At 48.8% G+C, this 15123-nt stretch overlaps 1 protein-coding gene across 1 annotated transcript; it reads left to right on the top strand.

Moving 5' to 3' along the window:
• The first annotated feature begins 3615 nt into the window (after positions 1 to 3615).
• R3hdml (R3H domain containing like) lies at positions 3616 to 14791 on the top strand. The gene is made up of 5 exons (XM_041671031.1): positions 3616 to 3876; positions 7199 to 7317; positions 9509 to 9641; positions 11358 to 11473; positions 14659 to 14791. Exons 1-5 carry the CDS (start codon positions 3616 to 3618, stop codon positions 14789 to 14791), a joined length of 762 nt encoding a protein of 253 aa, XP_041526965.1.
• Positions 14792 to 15123: the final 332 nt, after the last annotated feature.

The raw sequence follows: 15123 nt of genomic DNA, 5'->3' as shown, positions 1-15123 counted from the left end.
AGCCGCAGTCTCCTGGTCCACACTCTTGGTTCAGTGCAGGAATGGGAGAGACCTATCCTAGCATCCTGATTCCCCTGGGGCTATCTGAACTTGGGCAAACTGCTTAGCCTATTTGAGCTTCCACCTTGTCAGCTGGAGAACAGAGGTACTGGCATCATGATCATGGAATAAGGCTTAACAAGACTACATGTATGAAGCATTTAGAATGTATCATCTTCCACATGCTCCACAAATGTTGCCTGTTGATGTTATTATTAGCTATTATAAATACCCGCAGCTTGTGCTATGACAGGCATTTCATTGATTGCCTTAAGAGATACCAACAGGGGCAAGATGGCTCAGTGGGTAAAGGTGCTTGTAGCCAAGCCTGACGATCTAAGCTTGACCTCGGGACCCACATGGTAGAAAGAGAGAGGACTACAGATTGTCCTCTGACCATTCTAGGTGTGCCGTGATAAATGAGGGTTTGGTTTTGTTTTCAACAGAATGTCACCGTAGCCCCAACTGGTCTGGAATTCACTAGGTAAACCAAGTTTGCCTTGAATTCACAGTCTGCATCTGCCTCCTGGGTGTGCCATCATGCCTGGCCTCAACCCCATATTTTTATTATTTTTAACTCCCTCCCCCCAGTGTGTGTGTATGTGTGTGGGTGTATACATGCGTGCGTGCATGTGCATGTGTGTGCACATACGTGTTTCAAGAGTTGTAAGTCACGTAACATACATGCTGAGAACCAAATTTAGGGCCTCAAGAAGAGTAGAGCACACCCTTCACCATTAAGCCCTCTCTCCAGCCTGGTGGCTCCACTTTAGAGACAAAGGCACCAAAGCATAAAATGGTTGAATAGCTTGCCGGTGGCCTCTCAGCCAATGATCCTTGGATCTGGTCAGCAACCCAGGCTGTCTGGATCTAGCCTGCCCCACAACACACCAATCTACACAGCCTCAATCTCACTCTTTGGGAGAATGTCCCTTCCTTGCCCATGCTCAGAAAATGCAAGAAACAGGCAGTAACTGAACTGAGCAGGAGTAGACACTAACCCAGAGTTCCTAATTTGGGCCACCCCTAATTATTACCTGCCCTACCCTGGCTATTTTATCTGCTGAAAATCTGCTTCATGGAAAGGGGTCAGTCTTGTCCACAGGGGAGCAGAGAGTGTTTCCATCTGTACAATAGGTGTGTCTCTGCCTCAAAGATGCCCTGTGAACTGGGACCATTGATGCTAAACTCTGAAACAAGGTTTGGGCACCTCACATGGGAGTGGTCCAGGTCAGGCAGCCAGAGGGGTTTGAACTTGACAGTCCCCAGTCCCCAAGAACTAGTGTTATTTGTGTCTGCTTTTCTTACCCTATGGTGGGAAGGCCCTGCTGAGGTCAGGGATCTCAGCCTCCCACAGCCTCCTTTAGTTTCCAGTTGTCGTTTGGCCAAGCGAAGGATGCTGTGGCCAGGGACATTGCTGCAGCAGGAGTGTGTTTTGGCGGCCGTGTTGTCTGGGTTGTGGAGGAGCAGTCTGGGTGGCAGCCTGGAGCTAGGGTTTCAAGTGTCTGGGGAGGAAGACCTGGCCCGAGTGACCCAGCCTGTCTTCAGCCCTGCACCGCTAGCTGAGCAGGGACTCAGCCTTGACGTGTATGTGTGTTTTGCCTGCATGTATGTCTGTGTACCACATGTGTGCCTTGTGCCCTAGGAGGTGGCGAGCCTCCATGTGGATGCTGGGAATTGAACCCAGGTCCTTTGTAACAAGTGCTCTTAATCACTGAGCCAACTCTATAGCCCCAGCCTGGGGGTTTTCAACCTTGTTTCTTTTACACATTTCCTGTAAGTGTGACTCCCCTAGAATTAAAGGAATGTTTGTTATTTGTGCAAAACACAAGCAACCAAAGAGGAGAGACATGAATGCCAAACCCTCAGTTTCATCATCTCAGAGACCAGCTGGCTTCCAATCACACCCATGCATGTATATGTAGACTCAGGTGTGCTCATGCATGCACCTGGATGTACATGACAGGACACAGAAACCCGCATGCCTATGTACATGTAACTGCACTGGCGCGCACATAGCATCTAAGTGTAAACAGCCAAATAAGAGCACATGGGTGTGTGTGAACATGAGTGCACACACCCACAGAAAACACATTGTGTGGCAGCTGCTGTTGTAACTTCACAAACATTGACTCATTTGCTCTCACGAGTGTTTGATGAGACAGGTGCCTTCATTGCTCTCACATGTACCAGTGAGGGTCAAACAGTTCAACCATCAGCTCGTGGATGTTTTGCAGTGAATGGACTATAGGGGTTTGAACCCCCTTGCTGAACACACACACCACGTTGTTTAGTAGCTCAAGCCTTCTCCAGGGTTCACCCCACACATCTGCATTTTGTTGGGGGTACAGAGCAGAACATCAATTAATTTCTCTAACTATCAGGGCCCTGGGCACCAAGCAGACTTGGATTTTAACCCAGGCTCTCTTGACTGTGGCCTTCTTTTTCATTCACCTCTGTGGGGTTCAGAGTCTTCCTCTACGAAACAGGACAGGAAGGGGTCGTGGCACCAGCCTCTGAATGTTGGCTGTGCTTGCGTGAATAAAGCTCTCATCCCAAGGTGTGACACATGGAACATGTTCATACCTGGATCCCATCATGTCTGCCCATTCTGAGACTGGAGGGCTTCCTAGGGAGAAGTTGGAACTCTCTCCTGCTGCCTTATTCTACAGGGGTTTGGCAAGTAGAGGCCTCCATTGAGTCTGGGATCTCTCTGGATGCATGTCCTTCCAGGACTCCTACCCCTTTGCTATACCCCTGCTCAGCTGGCAGCTTAGCCACAGCCCCTGCACACTCCAGACAGCAAAGGGCAGGCGGAGCCTCTCTCTGAATGTGCTGGCTGGACAAGAAGGGGGCTGCTAGATGGGACGTCAGATGCCGTTGCTCCCCAGGGACTGTTAAAAGTGCTGCGCTACCAGGATATCTGCAGAAGTCCCTGCCTTCTCAGCCACCTCCTGAGGCTGCCTGTTCTGGGTATGTGCCCTAGAGAACTTGAAGCCGGGTCTACGCTGACCTCCTCTCCTGCCCTCTCTTGTCTCCTCTTTTCTCTCCCATTCTATTTCCCTTCTCTGGTCTCTCTTGTCTTTTTCTCTGACCTCCAGTGTCCCTTCTGCCTCTGCCATCCTCTGCCATCTGTCCTGCCCATGTCACCCCCTCCATCCTGAGGCTGCTGCACTGAGAAAAGGGCCCGTTCTGCTTCTGTGGGCATCAGATGAGCCCAACATTATGGGATTGGTAAAGGGTGTTTGGCCAGAGGAGATGTCTGACTCCCGGGCAAATGTGACAGGGCCCTGACTTTGAAGTGGTAACACTTTGCCACTCCAGGGTCCAGTCTGGATTAGCCACTGTCTGGGCATTTCTTCTGATCACCTAACCAACTGAGTCCACAGGGGAGGAAGGAGGAAGTATTGAGTATCTGGACCAGAGCTGGGCCAGAGGATCTCTGCCAAGCTCCCAGAGAATATTCTCTGGACTGGCGTGTCCGAGGAGACCTCTCAGGGTTTGGCATTCTCATATCCACCTCTCCTAGGCAGCAGCTCTGCTCGGCACCAGACAGGTACACGATCCCAGACAGCTATGCCTCTTCTGGCCAGCATCGTGGGCCTGGCAGGCCTTCTCCTCTGGACAGGCCACACAGTGGGGGCCTTAAGGATGCCCAACACCACACTGGTCCTGGGCCGAACCAAGAACATAGCTGTGTGGCCCCTGTCTGGCTATGGGGTGCCCCGGTACCGCCGGAAACGCCATATCTCTGCCAGGGACATGAGCGTCTTGCTGGATTATCACAACCACATCCGGGCCAGTGTACACCCGCCTGCTGCCAACATGGAGTATATGGTGAGTCTAAAGCCTTCCCGGTGCACCTCTCAGCCAACACCAGTCTGCTCACTGTGGCTTGCAGTGGCTGGCTAACTTGGAAGTACTGGACCATCTGCCCGCCTAGCCCAAGCGAACGGAGACAATAAGCAATCCATTTGACAGATGCAGAAAGTAAGGTCGTGACATAAATCCTCAGTGAATAGGCGTGTGTGGGAATGGAGAGAGAAGAATGCTATCTGTAAGGCATCTTTGCGCCCTGCCAGGGCCTTCACAAAACCCTCTTTCAAGACAGTATTTTATCTGTTTTCCAAAATGAAGGGATTGAGAGTCAGAGGACAGGTTTGCCTAAGGTCTCCCAGCCTGGATTGCAAGCCTGGTCTGCCTGCTGCTAAACTGGGAGTTTCAATTAACACAATATGCAGCCCAAGAATTTTGCCTCCACACTGGGAACCTGCAGGGGGTGGGAGACATTGGCGCTTTCCAGACCATTGTCTCTCAGCAGAGCGGTGGCTTAACCCCCCCCCCCATTCATTCCCAGTCCCAGTGGAGGACAGGCAGGCACCAGGGTATCTTGGGTTGAGGAAGGCCAGGAGCCAAATCTCAGTGCAGGTTGGGGTGTCTTCTTCTGTCAGTCCTAGTGTCCCTTAGCTCAGTCAGCCCTCAGGGTGGAGGAGGAAAATCCTCCTATCACAACTCCTCCCCAGGACCATTGTCCCCAAAGCCTGGAGAGACAGCTGTCAGCCCATACAGGCATCTTTAGGAAAAGAGACAGCAGATAGGCCTCCTCCTGCCTAACAAGTGGAAAGGCAGCTCCCTTTCAGCGTTCTCTGTGCACTAACTCCTTCGTGAAGCCAGATACAGTGCTAAGCCTTTTCTGGATACCATGGAGAACCAGGCTTACTCCCTCAAGAAGACTACTTGTTTGGGATGGGGGGTGAGGGTGGCAAGAAAAACTAAAAGTCACCAACAAGATATAGAGGCCAATATCACATATCAGGAGGCAATTGGGAAGAGTCCAGAACTGGATGGCAGGCAGCTGGGGGTGGGGTGGACGGACTGTCATTTATCTGTTTGCTGACTCCTTCACTCATTTATTAATGCTGAAACTGCCACGCAGAAGGCCTCTAGTTCCCAAATAAATGACACATTAATTGAGCACCAGTGGTATGGGTGGCACTAGCCTCAGCAGATGTTTACTTACTGCCTAGGGTATAGAGCACAGGAAGCAAGCCAGCCACTCCCTCCAGGGATGCTGGGAGAAGCAAGCCAGCCACTCCATCCAGGGATGCTGGGAGAAGCAAGCCAGCTACTCCCTCCAGGGATGCTGGGAGAAGCAAGCCAGCTACTCCCTCTAGGGATGCTGGGAGAAGCAAGCCAGCTACTCCCTCCAGGGATGCTGGGAGAGGCAAGCCAGCTACTCCCCCAGGGATGCTGGGAGAAGCAAGCCAGCTACTCCCTCCAGAGATGCTGGGGAGGGTCGCACTGCTTCTACTTTGTTCCTTCTCTCCCTCTCTCTCTCTGCTTTCCCTAAAAAGCCGGAGGCAGGCTCCAAAACCACAGAGAAACCCTGTCTCGAAAAACCAAAAAAAAAAAAAAAAAAAAAAGCGGGAGGCAGCAAAGGGGTGGGGTAGGGTGGGGTAGGGTGGGGTAGGGTGGGGTGGGGTGGGAGCTTCTTACATCCCATTTCTCTTTTGCTCGGTGGCTTGTGCTTGCAGATCAGGGTGAGACTAAACGGCCCTCACTCCTGAAACCTTTCTTCCAAGCACCAAGAAGGTCTGGGTCACGTCTGTCCCACATTCCCACATGCCCTGGGGTTGCCGTGAGTCATGCTTGTTTGACAGGTCATTTCCTTGCTAGACTGAGGCCTTGGTGCCAAAGACTATTGTTCAATATTTGCTGAGTGAACAAATACTAACAGAGAATTCCAGGGAGTCACAGTTGGGAGGAAACTGGGTTTGAGGGTGTTGCTTGTTACAATTTTATTTATTTATTTTTATGTGTATGGGTGTTTGGCCTGCATGAATGCCCATGTACCATGTGTGTGCCTCATACCCAGGGAGGTCAGAGGAGGCTTTGGATCCCCTGGAAGTGAAGTTACAAATGATTCTGAACCTTCATGTGGATACAGGGAATTGAACCCCGGTCCTCTGGAAGAGCTCTTAACGACTGAGCCATCTCTCTCCGGCCTTTAGTTTGGTTTTGAGACAAGGTTTTGTCATCAGTGGAGAATGTTATTTGCTGTGTTTGAGTCCTCAAAGCTCAGCTGGTGGGAGACTTTAGCCAGGCTCTGAATTGTGGGGTAAGGCTCTTCTCTCTTCCCACGTCTCCCAATTTTTCCCTGTCTCATGTAGTCCAGGCTTCTCTTAAACAGAAGAGGGTGTCATCCTCTAGAACTGGAATTATAGGCAGTTGTGAGCTGCCATGTGGGTGCTGGGAACCAAACCCAGGTCACCAGTAAGTGTTCTTGTTCTCTGAATAATCTCTCCAACCCTAGGAACTAGGATTTCTTTTAAAAGAGATAACCCTGCCCCCCAGCTATAAACTGTGAAGAATTTCCACACTGGACATTTATATAACTACGAAGAAGGTTAAGGAGGGGGTTTAATAGGCACTGATGTAGAAGAATCACCGGGGTCACCTGTCTTGTCAAATGAAGAATTGACTATAGAACCGAGCTTACACAGCCATTTGTGCTCTATATGTCTGGATTACGGGGAGTATTTCTGGTTGGAGACTGTTGGGGAAGGGTACAGGCGTGATGAGAGATGTAGAATGTCCCACTTTGCCTTCTGTTGATGTCATATATATAGATAGATATAGATATAGATATCCATCTGTTTTTGCCTCTTGAATGCCAGGATTAAAGGTGTGCACTTCCATGTCCTGTTTTCATTATTTTTAATCTTAGATTTTTTTTTACGTGTTTTCAAGCTTTTAAAAGAGGTCTTGAATTCAATTTTTAAATGAGAATACGGCAAACTTAGAATCAATGATTCTTCTTCATTCTGGGCTCAGTCACACATAGGAAGTGCTGATAACTATTAAACAAATGCCCCAGGATTCCAAGCAGAGCTGAGGACTTTATCTTTGAGGTCTAGAGAGGAAGAAAGAGCACAGGGCTCTGGGCCAGAGACCTGAGCATAGACTCTGGCTCAGCTATGGATTTGTGCTTGACCGCGGAGTCAAAGTCTTTGAACCTCTGTTTTCTGATCTCTACGTGGGTGTGTTGATCTCGGGAGACTGAGGAAGCACGGTGCCAGGTAAGTGGGCTTGTTTGCACCCCGCTTTGGTCATGGTGGTTCTTTACCCTGCAGCAAGTTCCTGGTCGTTCTTTCATCAGGTTTGGGATGAGCAGCTGGCCAGGTCTGCTGAAGCCTGGGCCACCCAGTGCATCTGGGCCCATGGGCCCTCACAGCTGATGAAATATGTGGGCCAGAACCTCTCGATCCATTCCGGCCGGTGAGTGAATCTCTGCCCTTTCTTCATTCAGTCGTTGGACACATGGACGCTGAGTACTTACTCTGACCCCGTGCTACGCGCGGTGGTGGTTACTGGGATGAACCAGGCAGATGAACTCTGCACATATAGAAACTAACTCATCCATAGCTGCAATACTGGGCAGATAAACTGGAGCTCATGCTACTTCAGAGAGCAAGAATGGATCGGAAGACTCACGTGCTTCATAAGGTGGTGAGGGCTTTGGGGAGAAGAACGAGGACAGGGGTTAGGAGGTGAGGACATAGGGCCCAGGAATGGCAATGGAACTGAACTGCCAGCCTGGCTTTTGTCACCAGGCCAGCTTCTGAGTCAGAACATGGGCGCCTGAGTTCTGAGGAAGTTTGGCCTATGTTCCAAAACTTGGGGTCTCCTTTGACCTAGATTAGCTATTTCTAGACTTGTGAGTTTCATAAGACAGTAACAAGGCCTGAGGAGATGCTCCAGTAGTGAAGTGTTTGTCTGGCAAGCACAAGAGACCTGTGCTCAATCCCCAGAACCCACAAAGAGCCGAGCACAACAGCGCATGCCTGTAACCTTAGCCCTGGGGAAATAGAGGCAGGAAGATCCCTGGGGATCACTGGCCAGGCAGAATTTTTTTGGCCAGTGAGAGACTCTACCTCAAAAGACAAGGTAGATGGCATCTAAGAAATGATGCCTGGGGTTGACTTCTGGCCTCCACATGTAGACACATGCCTCACACGAACACATGTCTGTGCACACAGACACACACATAAACATTTAAGAGACGGTCATATGTCACAGTTTTATTCAACCAATTGAGGACATTAAGAAAACACGGCCCTCTCCATCCTATCGGTTTGCCATGCCCTCAGACAGATCAGGGTTGGTCCTGACGATTGAGCTTCTGGCACCTCTGGGCCCCTCTGCACCTTTGCATGTCACCAACTGGTTGGAGCCAGTGCCAAGCTTGGGGATTGTGACTGGTCTCTCAGAGCCCTGCAGAACTGATCTCAGTGACCCGGTCATTTCTCAAGCTCACACACGCTCTCCTCCAATGAACTTCTTCCCACTGCTGCACTCTCCTGGGCCTGATGGCCAGCCGTTCTGAAACTCACTGAGAAAGGGTGTGCAGAGCAGAGGCACAGTCACACTTTGCCAGTGTGACTACTCCCAGGCCACCCCTGTCTGCTCTTTGGCCCACGCCTGCCTGTTCAACATAATAATGAAGAGTAAGATAAAATACCAAGGGGCAGTCCAGAAAAGGAAAGCTGATGGTAATACACACGTACACAGACACACACACAATTTAAAATAAGTCTTTTTAAAAAATATTTTACATGTATGTGTATATGTGTTTGTCACATGCACTCTGGTGCCCTGAACTTGGATCTCTGGGAGAGCAACCAGTGCTCTTGACCTCTGTGTCACCTCTCCAGCTCCAACATTTAATCTTTTTTGTTAAAACTGAGACTAAGAGAGATAGGGAGAGCCAGCTGTAGAGGCAACACTTTTAATCCCAGCACTCTGGAGGCAAGGGCAGGCCAGTCTCTGTGAGTTCAAGGCCAGCCTGAGCTACAGAGACAGACGCTGTCTCATGAAAGGGAGCCTCCATGAGAGGGATGGTGAAGGGCAGCAGAGAGCCTCCTCAGGGAAGTCATCCGGGAAAAAGCCCAGAGCAAGTCCAAGAACTGAAGGAACATCCGACTTTTGTAAGTTTGAGGGGACCAGCAGGAAGTTTCATGTGATTTAATTCAGCACAGCCTCAAGTTCCAGCACAAGACTGCTTCTAAACTCTGTCCTAGAGAGAGTTGTTTGGGAGGCGTGATCTCCTCAGGCAGGTATGGAGAAAGTCCTCAGACCCCATCAGGTACTTCAGTCTGCAGAGAGGTTCCTGGGATAGCCTGATGGTCCTGTATGCCTCTCTTTCCCTAAAAATACAAGCTGTGTCTGAAGTGTCACCATAACCTGGCTCTTCACATAGCTCTACTGAGCGCCATGTGCCAAACACAGGTGAGCGCTTCGTCGCCCTCCTCAATCGCTCCTCAGACCATAACCCCTGAGGTAAGTACGACCTGTCTACATCCTACCATCTTACAGATGGGGGATGTGCCAGAGAATGAGGGGACTCACCAACAAGTTGGTGACTTTTCCATCCTCCCTTCACCGTCTTCCATGTTCTTGGCCTCCCCAGGTACCGTTCTGTGGTAGATCTCGTGAAGTCTTGGTCTGAGGAAAAGCGGTATTACTCATTCCCAGCTCCGAAGGACTGTGCCCCACACTGCCCTCAGCTCTGCAGGGGTCCTGTTTGCTCCCACTATACCCAGGTAACTCTGCCAGCCAGGAGTGCTGCTACTCAACAGACCCTGGCACCTCAGAGAGTAATGGGGGGGGGGGCGGCAGAATGAGAATGAAAACACAGGCCCATGGGCTTCCTTTTGCTTCTTTCTGTAGACAGGGCCATTGAGTATCCCAAGCTGGTCTCTCACTCTGCATTTTCCTGTCTCAGCTTCCTGAGTGTTGGGACTATAGGCCAGCCCACCACTCCCAGTGTGTACTGGGACTATATGCCAGCCCACCACTCCCAGTGTGTGCTGGGACTATAGGCCAGCCCACCGTTCCCAGTGTGTGCTTTCCTTTATGTAGACATTCCTGGAAAGCTGTGTAGACCACGCACTGAGATGAATTATATTGAAATACAGGCTCTCACAGACTTTGAACTCAGAGACATCCTCCTGCTTCACCTTCTGAGATTACAGGTGTCATACCCTGCCATTGTATTGTTTTGAATATTCTGAGTATTTTCTGTTTCTCCAAACTCCCTGCTTTGTTCTACCACCGAGCTATACCCCAGCCCTTTCCAACTATCTTTAAAAAAAAATAGCCACAGCACTCGGGAGGCAGAGGCAGGCGGATCTCTGTGAGTTCGAGACCAGCCTGGTCTACAAGAGCTAGTTCCAGGACAGGCTCCAAAACCACAGAGAAACCCTGTCTCGAAAAACCAAAAAAAAAAAAAAAAATTAGCCAGATGTGGTGGTGCGTGCATCTAGGCTCAGCACTTGGAAGGCACTGTGAATTCAAGGTCAGCCTGGTCTACAGAGCGAGCTCTAGGCCACTCAGGGATACATAGTGAGGTTCAAAACATAGTGAGTGTCTCAAAACAGCAGCAACAACAACAACAAAATCATGGGACATCATTACCTCCACCTTCCCAGCAAAGCGCAGAGGCACAGAGAGGGTCAGAGACTCAGGAAAACTCACACAGTAGGTGATGTTGAGATGCTGATCCAAGCGTGTGTGATTCCAAAGTTTAACCTCCAACACTACAGTGGCTTTCAAAGGTTGTCACTAAAAGGAAAATCTTAAAAAGAAAAAATAAATGAAAGGGTATAGAAAACAGTAACGTATCACACACGATATGGATAAATATTGCTTTATACCATTCTTTGGCATGCTGGGTATACCCAAGGGCTTAGAACCACGAGGCATGAGCTCTACTACTGTGCTGAACCCCTTTTTCTTTCAGCCGGCTTCTGTACCCCCTGCACCTATTTCTCCATGTAGCAATATGAAACACATTCCTTACTGCTGGTTTCAGTTAAACGTTATTTTTGAAAAACATTCTATTACAGAATAAATGTTTTGTTGTTGTTGTTGGCTTTTTTTTTGTTTTGGTTTTTTTTTGTTTGGTTGGTTGGTTGTTTTGGTTTTTTGAGACAGGGTTTCTCTGTAGCTTTGGAGCCTGTCCTGGAACTAGCTCTTGTAGACCAGGTTGGCCTCGAACTCGCAGAGATCTACCTGTCTCTGCCTCCCGAGTGCTGGGATTAAAGGCATGTGCCACCACCGCCCAGCTCATAATAAATGTTTTAAGCCATCCTCCAACCCCTTAGGATAGGCAGACATGGTCTCTTCTCCTGTCCTCCAGCTCCGGGCCCCAAGACTTCACCCAGTCCGTACTCCACAGGAGTGGGGTCTAGTGACCATGCTTCCCAGGGTTCTCAGGCTCCTCTAACCTCGGCCTACCTGTCTCTGTGCTTCCACAGATGGTGTGGGCATCCTCCAGCCGGCTGGGCTGCGCCCTTCACACCTGCAGCAGCATCCATGTATGGGGCAGCACCTGGCATCAGGCTGTGTACCTGGTCTGCAACTACGCCATTAAGTGAGTACCGCACCAGGGTTCCTCCTGCTCAGTGCTCTACTGGTTTGGGCAATTTAAGAGACTCAATTGACAAAGCCTTTTGTCTGTTTGTTTGTTTTGTGGCACCAGAACTGGGTCTTATACAAGCTAGGCAAGTAGGCTACCTGTTAAGACACAGCCTAAGCCAATAATCCTTCATCTGTGCCCAAGACATGGGCGTAGGGGACAGACAGAGAAAGGGCCGAAAGGTGGGTGAGGGGGTGGGGATTGTGGGCTGAACTGGCCCAGCTGCCCACCAAGTGGCTAATATTTCACCATAAAGCCGGCCTTTCACACCAACGCCAGGCATGGCTGAGCAAATAGGTGTAGTGCTAGCCCTCTGAGCTCAACCCAAGAAACAGACAGCTAAGAGCACGTGCTCTTGGGAGGGCGGATTGGATGGAAGAGCAAAGACGAACAGAGCATGCGCAGCTCTCCCAGACTCACCTCGCAGAACATAGGTAGGCAGGAGACCAGGAGCCGTCTTTATACAAATCTAATGGAAACACAGGGAAATGGCAAGATAAGTTCCTATCCAGTATCAGAACGCAGCCTTATGAGCATTACAGAGTTTCAGCTCAAAATGAGAAAAAAAAAAAAACTGGTTTTTGTTGTTGTTGTTGTTGTTTGTTTGTTTGTTTGTTTGAGACAGGTTTCACTCTGTTACCTAGACTGGCCTGGAACTCACTTCTTAGCCGAGAGTGGCCTCAAGTCTGCAGGGGATTAGACTCTGCCTCAGTTTCCCCAGAGCTGGGATTAGGACAGAACAACCCAGTTTAGCCATTATCTTTTTTTTTTAAAGCAGAAATTACCCTCAAGAGTTTAAACAAACAAAAACCAAACAACTTCTTTTGAGTTTATCATCCAGACCTCCCTACCCCAGCCCTCCTCATTCTAGAGAGTCTATTTTTTTCTTCCTTCCTTTCTTTCGTTCTTTCTTTCTTTCTTTCTTTCTTTTTTAAGACAGGCTCTTTTCTAGCACAGGCTGTCTTCAGATTCCCAGTGAAGATGATTGAACTTCTGGGTCCCCAGCCTTGACCTTCTGATTGTTGGGGTTATAGGTGAATTCCCGGCCCCCCATGCCTGGCTTCCAAGAGGATCTTTAAAAAACACAATTTATTATATCTGGCACTAATCCTAATATCCATGGACATTCTGAAGAGCTTTCCTAAGCACTTGCCATGCCGGGTGGCGCTTGGTGTAATCTCAACACAATGAAGTAGGAGGCAGGAGGGTCAGTAGTAAAGGGTCACCTAGGCTACATAGTGAGGTCCAGCCTGGGCTACAAAACGTCCAGTCTCAGAAGCAAAAACAAAACAAGCAACACATAAAACCAACCCAATTACTTTTTTGTGGGGAGGGGGAATGGAGGGTGGATTCCGTTTCCGGCTATAAGGAGTATTCGCTCGCTTAGACTGGAAAAATAAAAAGCCTTAGGAGTTGTAGATAACTGATAACAGACAGCAGGGCCAGAGATAAGATACGGGGGCAGCCTGCGGCAAGAGCAAGGAGGAAGAGAGAACGCTGTGAAGGGTCTCAGCCAGTTGAGGGGCAAGTGAGGTGTATACTAACCAAGCCTGCCGCTAAGGGCACTCTGGAATTGTTAAGATTTGTTTTATTTCATTGCTGCTTGTTGTTGTCATTTTGTTTTGTTTTTTGTTTGTTTGTTTGTTTGTTTGAGACAGGGTCTCTTTATATGGTCCAGGCTGGCCTGAAATTTGCCACATAGCCCAAACTGGCCTCAAACTCATAAATCCCCAGCCTCAGCCTCCCAAGTACTAGGATTACAGATGCGTACCACCTGCCTCCTAGCTAGGGCACAGCTAGTGATGAGATTCTGTAAGGTAGGACTCTGAGAACTATGGCTCATGGCCAAACCTAGCTTGTGGCCCATTTTAAATAAAGTTTTATTGAAACGTGACGGAAAAGGGAAAAGTTTAGAATTGAAACAATTCCTTTATCTCTTCTCTACAGCTGTTTTCATGTCACAGAGACACAATAAATCATACTTAAAGTTTTAGTAAAATATAACATAAAAGATACCATTGAATCTTTTTTAAGTGAAGAATTCAGTGACAATTATTACCATAATATTGTGCAAGCATTGCCATTTTATTTATCTCTATTACAGTCATTTGTTTGTAGGGGTGGTATCCACACACCTCAGTGCACGTGTGGAGACCAGAGGAAAACCTCTTGGAGTTGATTCTCTCCTTCTACCATGTGGGTCCTGGGGATTGAACTCAGGTCCCTGGTCTTGGCGGCAACTGCCTTGACCTGCTGAGGCATCTTGCTGGCTCTGTTGTTTCTTTTGAGACAAGGTCTCACGTGGCCCCAGTTGGCTTTTACCTCATTAATTAGCAAATGTTGATCCTGTTCTAATCCCCTCACCTCCAAGTGCTGGAATTATGGACCTGTGATACTGGGAACTGAACCTGGGGCTTTGTACATGCTAGGCAAGCTCTCTATCAACTATTTATCCATCCCTTCTAAACTTCTCCCTTTTCCGTCAGCCCAGAGAAATCTCTATACCATTAGGCAATAGTTCCCTATTCTCTTCCGTAAAAGGTGGAGGTCTTTTGAGAGGGTAGCTCTACAGCTGAGTACCTAGATTAAGCCTTGGACGCGGAGGGTCGTGGCCTTAATGAGGCTCCACGAGGGGCCACTCATGCCTCATTATCCTCATCAGCTAATTATCAAGCTCCCATTTGCACAATATACATATAGCAAAGGGTTTTTTTCCATGGGTCATTTCACATCATTTTCATGGACACTGTCTCATTTATCTTATTCAGAGAATAATATCAGTTTCCAAGAAATGAAGTGGCTCAGTCTGTCACCAGGATGAGAACTCAGGACCAGAACCCAAATCTGCCCCCTCCAGGGACACTGGGAGAAGGCGAGAAAGCCAACCCTTATAGGATGTCAGTATTTTCCAAGGACAGTGATGCTGTGCTCATATGCACAGGTTGTATTTGTGCAGTTGTCTGCATCCCTATGGAGGAGAGACCTGCTGGGTTTACAGAGAAAGAAACCAGGGCTTACAGAAGTGCCATGTTCAAGGTCCCATGTGCAGTGGACCCCAGGGTGGAAATGTGGAAATCTGTGAAGGCTATTTCACCTAAACATTCCCTAATGTTGTTTCCCCTGGGCCTGTTCTTTTGTAGGGGCAACTGGATTGGGGAGGCGCCCTACAAGACTGGGAAGCCATGTTCTGCCTGTCCCTCCAGTTACCAAGGCCACTGCAACAGCAACATGTGCTTCTCTGGACTCAAATCCAACAGGCTCCCATGGATCTAAACTAACCCAAAGTTTTGGTGTCCCTGGTTGGGCGTGCTCCCTCCTCAAAGTTGAGAGGGAAACAGGGGTTGGGCAACCCTACAGTTCTTTATAAACTCCTTTTCTTAAATGTCTAGTACATGCCAAAGGTATCTCCTCTCCCTTCCTTAGTAAAGTCTTTCGTTTCTATAATATCTAGGGAAAAATGCTTTTTTTTTTCTTTTGGGTTTTGTTTTGTTTTTGTTTTTCAAGACAGGGTTTCTCTGTGTAGACCTGGCTGTTCTGAAACTCACTCTATAGACCAGGCTGGCCTTGAACTCAGAGATCTGCCTGCCTTTGCCTCTAAGAGTGCT

The sequence above is a fragment of the Microtus oregoni genome, unplaced genomic scaffold, assembly GCF_018167655.1.
Source record: "Microtus oregoni isolate MIOR12 unplaced genomic scaffold, Mior012 000020F_ref0000438, whole genome shotgun sequence".
Lineage (NCBI taxonomy): Eukaryota > Metazoa > Chordata > Mammalia > Rodentia > Cricetidae > Microtus > Microtus oregoni.
This window is presented reverse-complemented; position numbering and strand designations above follow the sequence as displayed.

What these genes read in the sequence shown, in the direction of transcription:
- R3hdml (XM_041671031.1), top strand. Translation starts at nt 3,616, where the DNA reads ATGCCTCTTCTGGCCAGCATCGTGGGCCTGGCAGGCCTTCTCCTCTGG. An exon ending in CTGCCAACATGGAGTATATG is followed by an intron (nt 3,877 to 7,198) that starts GTGAGTCTAAAG and finishes TTCTTTCATCAG; the next exon opens with GTTTGGGATGAGCAGCTGGC. An exon ending in CTCTCGATCCATTCCGGCCG is followed by an intron (nt 7,318 to 9,508) that starts GTGAGTGAATCT and finishes TGGCCTCCCCAG; the next exon opens with GTACCGTTCTGTGGTAGATC.